At 44.1% G+C, this 19,038-nt stretch overlaps 1 protein-coding gene across 1 annotated transcript in view; it reads right to left on the minus strand.

Annotated features, from left to right (window-relative positions):
- The window catches only part of mep1ba (meprin A subunit beta a), a 56,313-nt gene that overhangs the window by 14,441 nt on the left and 22,834 nt on the right, over window positions 1-19,038 (minus strand). The window contains exons 7-12 of the mRNA XM_060824069.1: window positions 18,178-18,356; window positions 17,856-18,074; window positions 14,191-14,343; window positions 10,548-10,757; window positions 6,824-7,285; window positions 6,556-6,738 (exon numbers count right to left, since the gene is read on the minus strand). Coding sequence (XP_060680052.1) covers window positions 6,556-6,738; window positions 6,824-7,285; window positions 10,548-10,757; window positions 14,191-14,343; window positions 17,856-18,074; window positions 18,178-18,356 — 1,406 coding nt within the window. The remainder of the gene's footprint in view (window positions 1-6,555; window positions 6,739-6,823; window positions 7,286-10,547; window positions 10,758-14,190; window positions 14,344-17,855; window positions 18,075-18,177; window positions 18,357-19,038) is intronic.

Below are 19,038 nucleotides of genomic sequence, written 5' to 3' on the forward strand. Positions count from 1 at the left end.
GGTGTGCTGGGGATGAGGGGGGGATCTGATTGAGGGTGTATAGAGTTATGAGAGGTATAGATCATGAGAATCTCTCCCCCATGGGCTGACGTTTCACAGACGAGGAGTAAGTGGGTTGGAGGGGATCTGAGAGTGAATGTTTTCACCCAGACGGTAGCAGGAATATGGAGTGTGCTGCTCGATGGGGTGGAGACAGTTACTCTCGCAACATTTGAGAAGCATCAAGATGAGTGTCTAGGATGCCAGAGCACTGTAGGCTACAGGCCCAGTGCAGGTAAATGGGGTTAGTGTGGTTTGGGGTTGGTATAGACATGATGGGCTGAAGGTCCTATTCCACTGATGTATGGCTCTATGACAAGCCAGAAGGGTAGAAGGATGGGGATAACCCAGGATGGCAGCAATATTTTACAGAGATTGGTACCAGGGAGCCCATGAAGGAGGAGCAGCCCAGTTCCATAACAGCTAAAGCTGGTGGCATGGTGGCTCAGTGGTTAGCACTACTGCCTCACATCAGCAGGGACCTGGCTTTGATTCCAGCCTTGGGCGACTGTGTGGAGTTTGCACATTCTTCCCGTGTCTGCGTGGGTTTCCTCTGGGTGCTCTGGTTTCCTCCCACAGCCACAAAGATGTGCAGGTTGGCCGTGCAAAATTGCTCATAGTGTTCAGGGATGTGTAGGTTACGTGCGTTAGTCAGGGGTAAATTTAGGGTAAGGAAATGGGTCTGGGTAGGTTACTGCTCAGAGGGTTGGTGGGGAAACAAAGGGCCTGTTTCCACACTATAGGGATTCTAATTGTAATTGCAATGTCCTTGGCATGGGTCTGTCTCCCATTGTTCCTGAATATTGTCCTAAGCATCCAACTGTAACACCGTAGGAGGAAGGATAGATTCGCCATTAAAATCCTTCCTTCTCGTTAGCATTGATTCCAACAACTGATATTGTGGAGGAAGGATTCCCTGTCGTAGAAAGGCTCAATCCTGACAACAGTGACTAGGTTTATGCCCTAGGTCTTCCAAGCAGTTACATTCCATCTGAGATCTCATGATGGTCCCTTGTGTACCTATGAGTGCGTTCACATTCTAACTGCGGAAAAGATGGGGTTCGATTAGATTCTCCACAGTGTGGAAGCAGGGCCTTCGGCCTAACCAGTCCACACCGACCCTCTGAAGAGTAACCCACCCAGTCCCATTTCCCTCTGTCTAATATAATGGGCAATTTTTTAGCCTACACATCTTTGGACTAGGAGGAAACCAGAGCAAACCCACGCAGACACAGGGAGAATGTGCAAACTCCACACAGACAGTCAACCGAGGCTGGAATCGAACCTGGGACCCTAGTGCTGTGAGGCAGCAGTGCTAACTACTGAGCCACCGTGCTGTCCCAGTCTTGTGGCAATGTCCCTATCTCTCAGACTCAAGTTTACCCCACCACCCCCTCAGCTCCAGAGGTGTGCAATCACATCTCTGAACCGTGTGATTATTGCAGATAAAATACTCTCAGTTAAAAATCACACAACACCAGGTTATAGTCCAACAGGTTTAATTGGAAGCACACTAGCTTTTGGAGCGACGGTCGCTCCAAAAGCTAGTGTGCTTCCAATTAAACCTGTTGGACTATAACCTGGTGTTGTGTGAGTTTTAACTTTGTACACCCCAGTCCAACACCGGTATCTCCAAATCAATAATACTCTCTCACAGCTTTGTAACAAACTCAGGATGGGTATAGCAATGGTTAGCACTTCCCTAGAACATTGCTTTCTGTTCTGATGGGCAGGCCTTTCAGGTAGTCACTGTCTTATACAACAGTAAGCTCCCAGTATCAGCAAGACGAGGTCGTGCTCTTGACCTAGAAATGTCCATTTGTCCACAAGTTGGCAGCTGTTGGGGTCATCCCCATCCCCATTGGTAAAATTACAATAGGAAGTGGACTGAGCATCCGTGGGCATTTTATAAGCTCACCAGCTGCAAATCCATCACCAGGGGATCACAAAATCCAATACAAAGTTTCAGGAGGTGAATTATGTGCAGCCCTCATATCTGATCCAACAGAGCTAGCTCAGTTGGCTGGATGGCTGGTTTGCGAAACAGCATGGGTTCCATGAAACAGAATGATACCACAGTGTGGGTTCCATTCCCATACCAGCTGAGGTGACCATGAAGGACTCTCCTTCTTAATCTCTCACTTCACCTGAGGCGTGGTGACCCTCAGCTTAAACCACCACCAAACTAGTGGGTAAGACTATGGTGCCTTTGCCTAAGAAATGGTCATTTTGTTTTGGAAGTTATGTTTTAATAAAGAGGCAAACAAACTGCAGCTGCTAGAATCCAAGGTTAACAAGCAACACAGCAGGCCAGGCAGCATCAGGAGGCAGAGAAGTCAACGTTTCGAGTGTAACCCTTCAAGACTGGGGCTGGGTGTGGGGGAGCTGCAGGTAAAGGGGGTTGGGGGGGGGCGCAGGGTGGTGAAATGGGGTTAGGTGAAGTCGGGTAGAGGGTATGGCCTTGTTGGTTGATGGGAGGAATGAATCCAGTTGGTAGCTGGAAGGAGAAGCCAATCAGACGGGTGGAAAGGAGGGGGACGGACCGGGAAGAGAGTCAGAGGATGGGAAGGGAGGTTATTTGAAATTGGAGAACTCAATGTTGAGTTCTCCAGGCTGTAGGATACCCAGGCAGAAGGTGAGGTGTTGTGCCTCCAATATGCGGTCTGATTCACTGTGGCAATGGAGGAGGCTGAGGATGGTCATGTTGGAAAGAGGAATTAAAATGGGTGGTGACTGTGAGGTCCAGTCGGCCCCTGAAGGCCCATCTGAGATGCTCAGTGAAGCTTTCCTTGAGTTTAAGTTTGGTCTCCCTGATGTAGAGAAGACCACATCAGAGTTTTAAGATAGGATCAGAGGCACTTTGGTCAGTTCTGTGATTTCTTTTTGAAAGGGTCAGAAAGTCATTCTGAAACAGATACATTTTTGATAAAAAAAACCAAATTATTTGAGTAAACTGTGTGGCAGGCTCCGGTAGTGTGAATGGATAAAGTTTTATATTGTTGGATTTATGACAGACAGAGTAAACACATTAAGGCAATTTGGTTTTGACTTCAAAGCAGTAAAATCGATTTTCTGAATTCAGTTCAGAAGAGCTCAGGAAAGAACAGTATTTTCTTTCTGAAAAGATCAGTGTCGGAGGAACTAATCACCTCAGCAGCAATGTTTTCTTACGTAAGGGCTTTCAGATCTGGGAGAGCTTATTAAGTTTTCAAGTTAGATTAGAATAGATTAGATTCCCACAGTATTGAAACAGGCCCTTCGGCCCAGCAAGTCCACACTGACTCTCCAAACAGTAACCCACCTGGACCCATTTTACCTCTGTCTAATACACCTAATACTATGGGCAATTTAGCATGGCCAATTCACCTGACCTACACATCTTTGGACTGTGGGAGGAAACCGGAGCACCCGGAGGAAACCCACGCAGACACGGGGAGAATGTGCACAGACAGTTGCCCGAGGCTGGAATTGAACCCAGGTCCCTGGCGATGTGAGGCAACAGTGCTAACTGAGAAAGGTTAGAGCTGAGAATTGTGGAAAAAGCATCTTCACAGTCTCTTGAGAAGGAAGACAAAGAGTTGAAGTTGGAAGATAATCTCTCTGGGATTGGATGGGGTTGTGATGCTTGTGTTAAGAACTTTCTGAGCTATCTCCGATAACTACATCGTTTCTTTTGCCTTTTGTGTCATGAACATATATCTGTTTAAGAGCATTCTCATGAGAATATGTTTCAGTCAAAAGAAAAACACTTGACCACTGCACCAAAACGTACACATGATCTATCAAGTCAGCTTTCATTTTGGGATCAGACTTGGCCAACTGTACCATCAAATGGGATCATAACAACATGTGCAGATTATTTCAACCATTAAACCTCAGTGTGTGGTACTGTTCATCCTCCTGCCTTACCAAGAATGACTTTATTACTATGTCCTACAAGATGATAGTCATTAACCTAAGTGTTGACTTAGTCAAAAATGGTTTACAGGTTTAATTAGTTATGTGAATTTATTCAAAGGTAGGGACGCGTATCGTCATTTACTAAACTGGGAATTACAGACATTACAGGGATGTTTACATGTCCTTATTTTCTTAAGAAATAGAATCAGCCACTTTCTATTTACACTCCTCCTTATAACCTTATACACCTCTATCAGCTACTGTTTTGGTCTGCACCTCACCAATTATTATAATGCCATCTGCAAGATGCACTATTGAAATTCACCAAGGCTCCTCCAGTAATACCTTCCAAACCCTCAGTATCTTTCCAACTGAAAGCAGGGGGCAGCAGCAGATGCATGGGATGACCACCTCCTACAAGTTCCCCTCTCCATCCTGACTTGGAAATATATAATCGTTTCCTCAATGCACTGGGTCAAAATCCTGTAACTCCCTCCCTAACAGCATTAGACGTACAATACATCGACTTACAGCGGTTCAAGAAGGCAGCTCACCACCACCTTCTCAAGGGGTAACGAGGGATGAGGATGCTGCCCTGTGATGCCCATATTCCATAAGTGGAAAAAAAGATATAATAGTACTCCAATAGACGCACGCAAGAATGTACAAGGAAGACACTCGAACTGATGGTTAAAACAGAAACAAGATTAGAGTGGTGCTGGAAAAGCACAGCAGGTCAGGCAGCATCCGAGGAGCAGGAAAATCGATGTTTCGGGCAGGAGCGCTTCATCAGCCCTTCATTCATTCCTGATGAAGGGCTCCTACCTGAAACATCGATTTTCCTGTTCCTCGGATGCTGCCTGACCTGCTGTGCTTTTCCAGCACCACTCTAATCTTGTCTCTGATCGCCAGCACCTGCAGTCCTCACTTTTGCCCTGATGGTTACAACAATCAGGAAACATTGATGAAGCCAGAACTGTTTTCTCTTGGAAAGGGAAGGCTGACAGCTGACTTAACAGAAGCCTTCAATAGCGATTTAATAGGGTTGGCATAAAGAAGATATTTCCATTGTGACAGACCTCACCGAACAGGTAGGAATTCTGGAGAAAATTCCACCTGAGAGCGGTGAAAATATGGAACCTATCAGCAGAGGAGTAGACGAGGTAAAAAAACTGCATTGGCCAGAAAACTGGTTAAAGACGGAAGGGAATGGGGAAATCAAGGGTTATGCTGATTGGGTGGGATAAAGGAGAGTGGGGTTCGAGGCTCATGTGGAGCATAAAATTGGCATCAATCAGTTGGGCCAAATGGCCTACATCTGTGCTGCGTTTGATTGTATGTACTTCTTTGTAGAGCAAAGTTCTTAAGACCCTGGTGATATGGGTTAGACCCAGTCATATTAGTTAGACCCTGGTGATATTAGTTATACATGGATTAAATTAGATAGATGCTGCCCTGTCTGATTTAAATGATTTGATAGTCTGACACTAGAAGCATTTCTTAATGGGTGGCACAGTGGCACGGTGGTTAGCACTGCTGCCTCATAGTGCTAGAAGACCTGGGTTCAACTCCTGCCTCAGGCAACTCTCTGTGTGGAGTTTGCACATTCTCCCCGTGTCTGCATGGGTTTCCTTTAGGTGCTCCAGTTTCCTCCCACCATCCAAAAATGTGCAGGTTAGGTGAATTGGCCATGCTAAAATTGCCTGTAGTGTTGGGTGTAGGGCAATGGATCTGGATGGGTTGCAGGTCAGTGTGGACTCATTTGGCTGAAGGGCCTGTTTCTGCACTGTAAGTAATCTCATCAAGTCTTTACTTACTTTGATGTTCTTGACTCACATTGCAGACTGGTTGTCAAATTAACTCTGATTGCCTGTGGTTGGTGAATGGTTATGGAAGTATAGATGACCAATCTCCTGGGAAACTTCATAACGTTTCCTTTTGTTTGCAGAGTACACATATGGAAATATGATGTTTCCAGTGAACATAAAAGAGCAATGTTATGTGTTTGGCCGAGGATCTTAAATTTGCTCTTAGTGTCAGTATTAGTACGCTTAGCGTTATCCAACAAGTGCTGTCTAAACACAGAACCAAATCTGACTGGGGCTGTTTTAGTTTGGGTTTTACACACATGAGGTTCATGTTTCAAAAACCCATGGCAAAACACCTACTATTAGAAAATGGGCAACAGTTGCCGAACAATCCCAAGTGCGCTAACAATAACACAAGGAAACCATTTAAGAAAAGCAGCTGATCCCATAAAATGGCTCATTTACCCTTTCTAAATGTGACACACACTCACACAGAGTGACCTATTCTCCACAAAGAAGAGGAAAAGGTTTGGCGCTGAATTACCCTGGAGGATGAGGAGTCTCTTGTTCCATTCTGCTTCCTCTCTGGCAACGCCCCAGTCAAAACCGGGGTGACTTGCCAGCCAATCAGAACCTTTCTGTACTGTGTAAGTGGTTTTAATGGTTTGAACTTTTGAATTTTTGAAGAGCACAAGATGAGAGGCTTAGGCAGCATGACTGTCTTTTCAGCAAAATTTTAAACCCGCTTCGACCATCTGGCTGTTCTTGAACCATAAGATGAAAAAAGAGCTAGAAAATACAATCATACCTTCCATGGTCAAAAGGAAATAGGTATCATCTCCCTTGATAAACTCTCTGCTTTTCAATCTCTCATGGGATAAGAATGCACTGGTTCCACGTCCAGGTCCCCGATAGTATTTGGTGCCATCAGTATCTGTTACCAAGACTCCTACTTTGTCAGGTCTGTCCCAAACGTAGGATGATTGGTCAACTACAAAGCAAAGTCATACCACAATTAACGTGAACAGCCAAAATCGGAAATGAATGCAGAAAGACCAATGAGGATGTTACCTGACCTTCCTCAGGGTCCGTGGTGACACTTCTTTGATGGTTCATGCGCCGTCTAATATCGGGATGTTGATCCATTAACAACATGGTGCACTGCTTCCATGGGCATGGCCACTGCAATTTGTCATCATCAGGTCCGCTGACCAAGTGGAAATAAATAGCAAGGTAGGAGGGGCGACTGCTTGTTCCATTCACATACAGGCCGATCTGAAATCCATATCCCTCTCTCGAGTAGAATCTCGGACTGTAAATCTTGCCAACCGTCCCCGGGGGACTCGTATCTAAAAGGTGGGTAAAGTTTTTGATATGCCAAACGTGGGTGGGGCATTGCATTTCCGAGAGGTTAACGTCATCGATGGAGATTCCTGCCGTGGAACTGCCTGCTCCTTTCACTCCTTCAAACACAACACGGAATTTCTTGGACATGGTGAGGCTAATGTGGTGAAGCTGCCAATAATTCAGATCTGTGCCTGTTAGAGGAACCAAAGCAGATTTCAGAGATATTTTCCTATAATCGCGGGGCCACTTTGAATTTCTGGGTGCTTTGATTTTAGGAGGTCCAGGCTGACAGAGAATATTATTGGAATGCGCACTGGTAAAATCTCTGCTGATGACGAAACAACTCATTATTCCTAGACTTGATACAAACTAATGGATAGAGAATGATTGCTGTGATTAGCCAACAGACCCATTATCATTGACTCTGAAGTAAGGTTGATGAACGCAAAGCGTTAATTCTGCTTTCTCTCCACAGACCGCTGAGTTTTTCCTGCATTGTCACTATGTTGCTATTCTACAAGGATTGTGCATGTTAAACAGTGTGTTATTGTCAATCCCTATGCCACATAAAATCTTGTTTTAATTCCTCCATAGGATGGGGGCATTGCTGATTAGGCCAGTGTTTATTGCCCGTCCCTAATTACCCTCGAGAATTTAGTCACGTGTCACCTGCCTAAAGTACAGAATTCATTGGGACGTAGGGATACCCCCAGTGCTGTTAGGGAGGGAATTCCTAACAATGTCAGTGAAGGAATGGGGATATATTTCCAAGTCAGGATGGTGAGTGGCTTGGAGGGGAGCTTGCAGGGAATGGTCCTCCCATGTATCTGCTGCCCTGGACCTTCTAGATGGAAGTGGTTGTGAGTTTGGAAAGTACTGTTTAGGGAGCCTTGGTGAGTTGCTGCAGTGCATCTTGGAGATGGTATACTCTGAGTGTCATTGGTGGAGGGAGTGAATGTTTGTTGATGCGGTACCAATCAAGCAGCTGCTTTGTCCTGGATGGTATTGAGCTTCTTGAGTGTTTTGGAGCTGCCCCCATCCAGGCAAGTGGGGAGTATTCTATCACACTCCTGAATTTGATCCCTATTTGTTTAAAAGTATTTCTGGAATGCCTCCAAATTTTCCCTTGCTCCTTCCCCATAGCCACCTGGAGAACTATAAAGCATGATATTTGAATCTGTCATCAGTGCCCCCTAATTTTATTTGCAACTAATTAATTATACTTCCTGCCTCAAACTTATGCCACAACTTAATGAATTCAAGACTGATCCATACCCAAGGTCTGTACCTGCTTTTGTCCACATGCCTAAATATTTTGGCTCAGGCAAATATCCATTGATAAAATTAACAGCTGACTTGTCATCATTTGCTATTTGTGGAAGAGGGTTCCAAATTTCTATTGCTCCCTTCATAAAGAAATATTTTCTATTTTCTGTTCGAAAAGGTCAGTCTCTAATTTTTAGTTTTATTCTCAGCCCTATAGCCACCAACAAGGAATAGTTTCTCTCAATTACCCTTTCAACTCCACTCAGTATCCTGAAGGCCTTGATTTAATTGCCTCTGAACTATCTAAGTAAGGAACACAACACCAATTTGTTTCCTGTCTCTTCATAGCTTAACCTTTGGAGTACAAGTATCGTTCTAATAACTTGACACCGCTCTCCTTCCAAGGTCACATGTTAAATTGTGGAAAATAAACTAGTGAAAGATAGAACCGGAGTCAATCTTTAACCCCTTTTATCAACATGTGTTTACAGAGGTGCACATTCAAGCAAACATATCATAATCCAATAATTCCAGTGGGAGAAAGTGAGGACTGCAGATGCTGGAGATCAGAGTGGAGAGTGTGGTGCTGGAAAAGCGCAGCAGTTCAGGCAGCATCCGAGGAGCAGGAGAATCGACGTTTCGGGCATAAACCCTTCATCAGGAAGTGCCCGAAACGTTGATTCTCCTGCATCTCGGATGCTGCCTGACCTGCTGTGCTTTGCCAGCACTACACTCTTGGCCATAATTCGAGTGTCTGTTTCTAGGTGGTCAATGCCCACCACTTTTCCCTTGAATTGACACAAAAAGCTTCAATCAAATGTATCCTTTCTCAGCAAGACTCAAGATTTCATTTCATTGATTAGAGTCTGGAATTTGAGGAAAAGAAAGACTTTCATTTCTGTTATACTTTTCAATACTATAGCACGCCCCCAAAGTCTCATACATCCAACGAATTACTTTTCTAGTGTTGTTACCGCTGTGTTATAGGGAATTCAGCAGCCAATTTGTGCATCGCAAGTTCAAACAAACTGAAATATGTTTGTGATCAGATAACCTGTTTTGCGATGATGGTTGAAGAATAAATATTAGCCAGAACACCAGGAAAATCTCCTCTGTTCTTTCTCAAAATAATCCCACAAATCACAAGTAAGGGCTTCAGTTAAATATCTCAGCTGACAGACAGAACCTTCCTGTCTAAATATCACACTAGGGCATCATTTGATTATTACAGTTATGATGAGACTGTGACTTTAATATGTTATTTTGACCTGTTTCTTTTTGATGAGAGGGTGTAAGGCAGAGGGCATGAGCAGTCTACCAGAACCACTAGAGTCAATAGATTGGGAGGCCTTGGGCTTTCTTTTTGTTAAACAGCCTGAATGGTGTGCCTAGCTCTCAGAGATCAGGATTTCTGGGTTTTTATGTTTAAGCAGAAGCTGTTGGGGTCTCAACAGAGTTGGAAGCTTGAGTGAATGTTTCCTGACTGCTACTCTCTCTGAAATTTCTCTTGTTGCTTTTTCCTCCTGGGTTGGAGAACAGCGTGTGAGAATCTGTGCCGGAATTTGCCTTTTATGCCAAGGGGTGTGTTTATGGGATGTTACTATATTGGAACATTTAATCAGTAATACCTATTATTCTGTTAAGTTTTCAATAGTGCTACGTTATTCGAAACACCTTTTGTTTGGTTGCATTTTAACTACAGTGATTAAATAAATTGTGTTTTGCTTATTGTCGAGTAGTTGCAGCTGGAACAGACGTTGCACATTTGCCTTTACACTAAGAAAGATTTAGGGTCTCGTCTACCTTCTTAAAATATTTTGAGGGGTTTTGCTCTGGTCCATAACACAGTCAAGTATTGGAGTGGGTTTTAGACCCATAATCTGATGATTTCCCAGTAAGGGTGCTGTCCTCTGTGGCATAAAGAACTTCTGTTGTCCAGAGCTCTGAATGTTATTTGAGATTGAGGTGGTATTGTGTCTTACTCTGATGAAGAGTCATCTAGACTCGAAATGCTCGTTTGCTGTCTCTCTGCGGATGCTGCATGAGCCGCTGGTGATCTTCAGAATTTGTTGTTTTCAGTATTATCTGTGTTTTTTTAACTTGTAATCCTGTCAGAGTTATATCACCCTGCCAGACTGCACATTCATAAATGAAGAGAAGCTCATTCTTTGTCTTTCAGTGACCCACCTTTTACTGCAGTGACTTTTGTTAAAGTCCCATTGGGGTTTGCTTCATCGTAAACCCTAACCCAGATGTTCAGCTCATCCATCTCACTTCCACTGTTATAGGAGTAAAACTGCAAACACTGAAAGTCCCGTTTTGGGTAATAGATTCGAGATTCCAGTAGTGCCCTCTCACCAACTTGATTGGTGCTAAAATGCATGAAGTACCCGATACCTGTCAAAAAAGAGGATTGAAATGTTTAATGAACAAAGCTGCCACTATTTTAGTTAACAGAATATTATGTAAGAAAGCTGGGCAGTTATGCTAGTGTTTTTTTAAAACTTGTTCCTGGGATGTGGGTGATGTTATTCATAGATTCGTCCCAACAGTCTGGAAACAGACCATTTGGCCCACTAACTCCACACCAACCCTCCAAAGAATAACCCACACAGACCCATTCCCCCTGACTAATGCATCTAACCTACACATCCCTGAACACTACAGCCAATTTAGCATAGTCAATTCACCTAACCTGCATATTCTTGGATTGTGGGAGGAAACCCACACAGACATGGGGAGAATATACAAACTCCACACAGACAGTCACACAAGACTGGAATTGAACCCAGGTCCCTGCTGCTGTGAGGCAGCAGTGCTAACCACTGAGCCACTATTTGTTACCCAGAGGGCAGTCAATCACACTGCTGTGGCTCACAGTAGTCCAGACCGGGTAAGGATAGCAGATTTCTTTCCCTAAAAGGCATTAGTGAACCAGATGGGTTTTTAGCAACAATTGACAGGAATTATATGGACATCATTAAGCTAGATTTTATTTATTGAATTCAAATTTCACCACTGAGATTTGAACCCTTGTCCTCAGAACATTAACCTGGAGGGATCTGGATTACTAGACCAGTAATGTTACAACTACACACCATATTAAGGGAGAAGTAAAAGACATTGTATTCAATACTAGAACCATACTTTGGGATATAGAGAGGTGTTATTTTTTTTTTCATAGTGTTGTTGAGACCAGTATTTATTATCCATTCCTACTTACTCCTAGAATTGAATGACTTGCTAGGACCATTTCAGAAGGTTTCAGAAACATCGCTGTGGGTCTGGAGTCACATGTAGGCCAGACAGGGTAAGGATGGCAGATTTCCCTCTCTGACAGGGCATCAATGAGCAAGATAATTTGTTTTTGCAAGGGTTGATAGTTACCCTGGTCACCACTGAGGTTATTTCTAAAAAAGAATAAGTCTCAGTTTCAGGAATTGATTGAACCAGCGTGGTGGGATCTAAATCTATACTAGTCCAGTAACCTAACAATTTCACCACTATCTCCCTTGGAGATTTCTTGAGAGAGTGCGCTGGAACCATTTTTATAAGCAATTCTATGAGGAATTTTAATGATCGAATAGGATTGTTCACCATGGAGTCAAGAGATTGAGGGGAGATTTGACAGACATGGACAGACTGATGAGAGCAAAAGGGAAAGCTTTGTTTTTCATAGCAAATGGTAAAGACCTGGAATTAAATGTGCGCCAAAGAGGGAAGGTTTGGATGGGAGGTTTGAAGAGAGTGAGGTGGTCAAGTGGAGAAAATTGTTATGAAGATGTGGGTATACCTTTAAGAGAGTTAAAAGCAGCAGAACTACCAGACCCAGCACCAAGTGTACTCAAAAATGGTAACAATGTAACACTGGGTCGAAGCACTCGATTAGTTTGTTGCTTGGAGACTAAAACAAATTTGAATTCAGTCAATCAGTTTAAATTATACCAGAAACATATAAACTCCAATCAAGTTTGAATTGAATATATTGACAATCTCAATAGTCAGTGGCATAGTTAAGTGCTCTGGAGTATAAGACTGGGGAAAATTGAACTGTTGAGAGGAGATCTGCTACATCCGAGCATGTACACATTGCTTGAAAAAAAATTCTCTTAAAAGTCCCTTTTCAATCAGTAATCTGTAATGCAGAAATTCCTAACAAGGAGAAAAGAAGACATAGGAAGATCCAAAGATAAGAACCTACAGTTGCCTGGGTTTGAGATAACAAGTGTTGTTTTGTAAGTTTTAAATGGGAGTTTTATTGAACTAGTATTATAGAAGGGAAGCTAAAAGATAGGTTAGAGAAAGCAATTGTAAATAGTGATTGTTAATTATTCCCTGTTATACTTTAAGAAATAGTTGTTTTTTTACTTTAAATAGTTCTTGGCCACTCGAATTTATAGATTACTGCATGGGATAAATCTTTTCTGGGTTGCTGGTTAAATTAACCATGTTGAAACAGTTTGGGGGCTCGGGTCCCTGATTTGAGCTGGTTTAGACAGATTTGAATAGATTTGGGTATGAAAAATCCCAGCAGATTTAAACACTTAGTGTCCTCGATCGTTAAATAAATGTAGATGAGGCAATTTGTGGTGACTAGTGGTTGATTAAATTAAAAGTGTTTCTGGTTAAATTAAACAAGAGGGTTTACCCGTGTCATAACACAATAAATAATTCTAAAAGAAAATCAGATAGGCACTTGAGGGAAATAAATTGCAGTATTACAGAGATAGAATGGGGAAATAGAACTGACTAAATTGCTCTATAGAGATCCAGCAGGGAGTAATGGGGCTGAATGGCCTCCTGTTCTATTGTGACTCTATTTTGTACGACAATATTAATTTAAGGTTATATTTGCCAACACCATATCTTCCAAATATTTATTGAATTGTGTTTACCAAAGACCTGTAAAGGAGGTTAGGGCTGCGGAAATGGTCTGTCAATCAGCCTGTCTTCCTTTTAGTGGAATCCAGAGGGGCAGTGGAAGGGCCATTCTTTTTGTGTGGTCCCCAATCCGAGAGGAAAGTCAAGACCCCACTTTTTCTGTCATAGCCTTTGTGTTCAGGGAATGTCTAAACTAGATCCTGAACGTCGTCATGGCAGCACGGGGACGTGTAACAGTACCCCTCCAATGGGCGGAAATGGGAAGTGGGAGTTGGGAATGGAATGGCCCAATTTCCTCCACTGATCGGAGACTTTAACTCTCCTCCTTTATTTGGTTGGGGCTGAGATGCTGCAGATGGAATTATTTGCAAACGCAGTGTAACACAGCAAAATCCCAGATCCCATGACTATAAAACATAGGAGCAGAAATTAGGCCATTCAGCCCATCCAGTTTGCTCTGCCATTCAATCATGGCTGATAGGTTTCTCAACCCTATTTTTGTGCTTTGGATCATCAAACTTTACACTCCCAGCTGGGAATGCTGTCCACCCCAATCAGGAGTTTAGTCAGCCCTCTAACCTCCGGGAACAGCAATGGCAAATGGGCTGAATGGCCTGCTCCTATGCAGAAAGTTCTGCGCCATTCAATATCGTCCTGAGTGGTACAGCCCTGGTGCATTAAAGAGGGTGGGGTTAATTAGTTGTCTCTGTCAAAGAGCCAGGATCTACTTCAATGGGCTGAATGGCCTTTCCATGCCCTTCAGGAATATAGGATTCAGATTTCCACTTCTCAGATGGACCTCAGGGGTTCTCTGAGTGAATGCCCATCTAATGCCAACTGTTGTAAGGGGGTAATTGTGCTGATTTCCACTATGGGCGCTCACTTGCCAAATGTTAGGTTGTGAAACATGATTCCTGACCTAGCGTTTTGCAAAGGAACGTTACTCTACCTGTACAGTCGCCCATGTTGGTGTAGTCTTGGCCAGGCCCTGGCAGAGCTTGGGTAACACGTTGCCAAGCCACCTTGTTGTCTAGGCCTTGAATCATGCCACAGATACTTTCCAGTTCAAAACTGCACCGATCCAAAAAACTAAGTGAGGAAGCTAAGAGAAAATAAAAACAGAAAGGTGAGAGTTCATGCTTTTCTACAACAACAGCTGCTTTCATTGAGTTTGTACCTTTCACATCAACAACAGAACATCCCAAAGCAATTTACCATCAATGGTGTATTTTTGAAGAGAGGTCACTGTTGTAGTCATGGTGTGCACAGCACGATCCCACAAACAACCATGGAGTAATGTGCTGTAGGCCTCTATGACACTTTAAGACTAGATTTAATTACTTGCTGCAATTAGAGAAACTGGAGAAACACTGAGAGAATTCAGGAAGAAGCTCAGATAGATAAAGCAGAGCAATGTTTCGGGTCTGGTGTGACTCTTATTCAGAACATAGCTGACCTGAATGGTTAACTCTGTTTCTCTCTCCATAGACACTGCCAGACCTCCAATGTTCTCTGTCTTTGTTTCGGATTTCCAGCACCTGCAGTATTTTGCCTTTCCTGGGGCTGGAGAACCTCACTTGGAAGCGCCCGACTCTGAGTCAGAAGATTGAGTCAGAAGAGTTGATCTTCATTGCACCAAGTAATTCAATCACTTAGTCTCAATGAGTCACAGAGCGCTACAGCACACAAAAAGATCCTTCAGCCCATCATGTCTGTGCTGGTCAAACATCACCACTTAACTATTCTAATTTCATTCCTCAGCACTTGGCCCACAGCCTTAGCCTAGGGGCATATTTCTTGCTTAGAACCTTCTATTGTGTCAAGAGTGTTGCTGAACAAAGAGACCTTGGAGTGCAGGTTCATAGCTCCCTGAAAGTGGAGTCGCAGGTAGATAGGATAGCGAAGGAGGCCTTTGGTATGCTTTCCTTCATCGGTCAGAGTATTGAGTACAGAAGTTGGGAGGTCAGGTTGCGGCTGTACAGGACATTGGTTCGGCCACTGTTGGAATATTGCATGCAGTTCTGGTCTCCTTCCTATTGGAAAGATGTTGTGAAAAGTTGAAAGGGTTAAGAAAGAATTTACAAGGATGTTGCCAGGTTTGGAGGATTTGAGCTATAGGGAGAGGCTAAACAGGCTGGGGCTGTTTTCCCTGGAGCATCGGAGGCTGAGGGGTGACCTTATAGAGGTTTACAAAATTATGAGGGGCATGGATAGGGCAAATAGGCAAAGTCTTTTCCCTGGGGTCAGGGAGTCCAGAACTAGAGGGAATAGGTTTAGGGTGAGAGGGGAAAGATATAAAAGAGACCTAAGGGGCAACATTTTCACACAGAGGGTGGTACGTGTATGGAATGAGCTGCCAGAGGATGTGGTGGAGGCTGGTACAATTGCAACATTTAAGAGTCATTTGAATGGGTGTATGAATAGGAAGGGTTTGGAGGGATATTGGCCAGGTGCTGGCAAGTGGGACTAGATTGGGTTGGGATATCTGGTCACCATGGACAGGTTGGACCAAAGGGTCTGTTTCCATGCCGTACATCTCTATGACTCTAAGCAAGAGGTCCTGGGTTCAAATCCAGGATGAGCCATTATTTCTTGAAACCTTAGTTCTGTGTTCACAACTCTCAACCTCCCATATACTTGAAGTACAAGTTTGGTTCCCATCCCCTTGCTGAATTAGTTTAAAAGAGCATTAGCAAAAACTCTTCCCCCACCCCGCCACCACCAGCTCCCCCCACCCCCCCCCCTCCCCACACCCCCCCGCCCCGCCCCAGGATATTGGTACCTCTCTGGTTCAGGTGACTAGTTTTTTTTTTAGTTTTTCAGTAGTCTCATTGGGATTTCAGACTGGTGGGAATAGAGGTTAGGGCAGTTGAAGGTTCCTCCTGCAGAATGTGGGAGGTAAGGGTCACCACTAGTGTCCCTGCTTACTGCATCTGTGGGAAGTGCACTCTACCCCAGCTCCTCGAAAACCAAGGTAGCTGAGAGTGCAATAGGGAGAAGTAGGTGGGGGTGAAGGTGATAAGTTGGAGAGGAGGGTGGGGTGCAGAGGTGGGAAGGAAGATGGACAGATAATCTCCAGCATTTGCAGTCCTCATTTTCGCCTTGTTGGTTTGAAGTGTGACAGATGCAGGTACAGTTACAACTTTTAAAAGTAATTTGGACAGGTACATAAATGGGAAATGTTTAGATGGCTATTGCTCAAATGCAGGCAAATGGGACTAGCTTTTTCGGGAAATCTTGTTAGCATGAACAAGTTGGACTGAATGGTCTATTTTGTGCTGCTTGACTGTATATGGGGAAAATGCAGCAAAGTGAAATTAGATTACTTACAGTGTGGAAACAGGCCCTTCGGCCCAACAAGTCCACACCGACCCGCAACCCACCCAGACCCATTCCACTACATTTACCCCTTACCTAACACTACGGGCAATTTAGCATGGCCAATTCACCTGACCTGCACATCTTTGGACTGTGGGAGGAAACCGGAGCACCTGGAGGAAACCCACGCAGACACGGGGAGAACGTGCAAACTCCACACAGTCAGTCGCCTGAGGCGGGAATTGAACCCGGGTCTCTGGCGCTGTGAGGCAGCAGTGCTAACCACTGCGCCACCGTGCTGCCCAGATTGTGGTTATCAGATCAGTCATGATCTCAGTAAGTGATGGAGCAGACTCGATGGGCTGAATGGCTATTTCCTCTCCTGTGTCTTATGAACTTATGGTCCGTAGTCTGGTGTTATCTGTCCATTTGCCTGCTTGGATGCAGCAACAACGACATTCAAGAAGCTCAATATTATCGAGGCCAAACCGGGTCACATGATTGGCATCACACCCACCACCTTCTGTCATTCCCTTGACCACCAATGCTCAGCAGCAGCAGTATGTACCATATACACAGTATCCTGTAGAAATTCTCCTTCAACTAGACCTTCCAAATCCATGACTTCTACCATCTAGAAGGACAAGGGCAGCAGATACATGGGAACATCACCCCCTGCAAGTTCCCTCCCAAGCCACTCACCAATTTTGCACAGAAATATGTTGCCATTGCTTTAGCGTCCCTTCCTAATGCCAGTGTGATGCAGCCCAGTGATTCAAGAAGGTAACTCATTAACCTCTTGAAGCTAACTAGGGATGTGCAATAAACGCTGGCTTAGCCAGCAACAGGTACATAGCATGAACTAATGAAAATCTTGCTGCCTCATTAAGACTTCAGCTCATTACTATGGGTCTGGAGTCACATATTGGCTGGTCCAGATGAGGATGGCAGATTTCCTTCACTCCAGGTTATTATTGACTAAGATGGGTTTTAATGACAGCCCAGTGTTTTCATGGTCACCATTACCAATACTAGCTCTCTAATTTGAAAGTTATTCACCCAATTTAAAGTCTGCCCATGTCGTGAATCCACAATTGACATTTGGATTCCTAGTCTAGTAACACAACAATCATGCCACCATGACATTTTATCCACTGGGTTGAGGGTAGTTGGCAATTGCTTGTCACCAGACCTTTAAAATATTAGCCTTTGTGCTTCTTATCATTTTCTTTTGACTTTGTTAATTGACCGCAAATTCTGATTGTGCCAAATTCTATCCAAACCGTTGGAACTTACTGCAGTTGTAGAGTCGGCTGAGTTTCTGAATGTCATAATCGCTGAAATCTAACCGTTGTCCAATCACGTTACTGAATTCTGGAATCTTGGTGACGATTGTTGGTTTGGTGCCTTTATTAAAAGCTGTGGAACTGTAGTGCATCACTGAGGTGTAGTCATAGGGTACGTTGAGGTCACTGCTTTCTTTGTCATTGTATTTATTGAAATTGTGCTCTTTACCTGAATCAACAGCAACAAGAGGATTCATCAGGAAACAGTCTTGTGTTAGTAAAGACAACCTCACTCGCTCTGTCGCTCTCAGGATGCAATCATCACTCTTTACCACTTTCAATCCTGTCCCAGACTATTGTGACATAGTCATCGCGATCAGCTCTTGACTGCTCATGCCAGAATCCCAGGGCATGGAGGAATTCATGTTCGATAGTCCCCATTCTTTCACATCCCTCACCAATGGACAGTTCTTGCCGTCCCTCCTGTTGGTTCCCCACAGAGGACCAGCACCTGAAAGATTAATGAATTCTTTGTGTTAAATGTGCTCCCCTTGCAGAAGACCAAAACTGGCTGGGAGAGTTCGTTGCGAGGCAAATGCAGGGATGCTTCAGTGCGATTTGGACAAGTTGAGTGAATGGAGGATGAAGTGTGCTGTAGATAAATACTGAGGCTGTCCACTTTGGCAGCAAACTCAGAATGCAGAAGGTCTGAATGGAAAAGGGGAGGGGAATGGGATCTGGGTGCCCTCATCTGGGGTGGCACGGTGACTCGTGGTTAGCACTGCTGCCTCATAGCACCAGGGTCCCAGGTTCAATTTCAGCCTTGGATGACTGTCTGTGTGGAGTTTGCACATTCTTCCTGAGTCTGTGCGGGTTCTCTCTGGGTGCTCCGGTTTCCTCCCACAATCCAAAGATGTGCAGGTTAGGTGAATTGGCCATGCTAAATTGCCCATAGTTTTAGGTGCATTAGTCAGGGATAAATGTAGGGGAATGGGTCTGGGTGGGTTACTCTTTGGAGGGCCGGTGTGGACTTGTTGGGCTGAAGGGCCTGTTTCCACACTGTAGGGAATCTAATCTAATCATTCACCAGTCGCTGAAGGTGAATGACATGTGGGCCTTCGTAATGAGAAGATTCAACTACAAGAGCAGGGATGTTTTGTGCAATTGTACAGGGCCTTGGTGAGACCATACCT

Source organism: Hemiscyllium ocellatum, chromosome 4 (genome assembly GCF_020745735.1).
Source record: "Hemiscyllium ocellatum isolate sHemOce1 chromosome 4, sHemOce1.pat.X.cur, whole genome shotgun sequence".
Lineage (NCBI taxonomy): Eukaryota > Metazoa > Chordata > Chondrichthyes > Orectolobiformes > Hemiscylliidae > Hemiscyllium > Hemiscyllium ocellatum.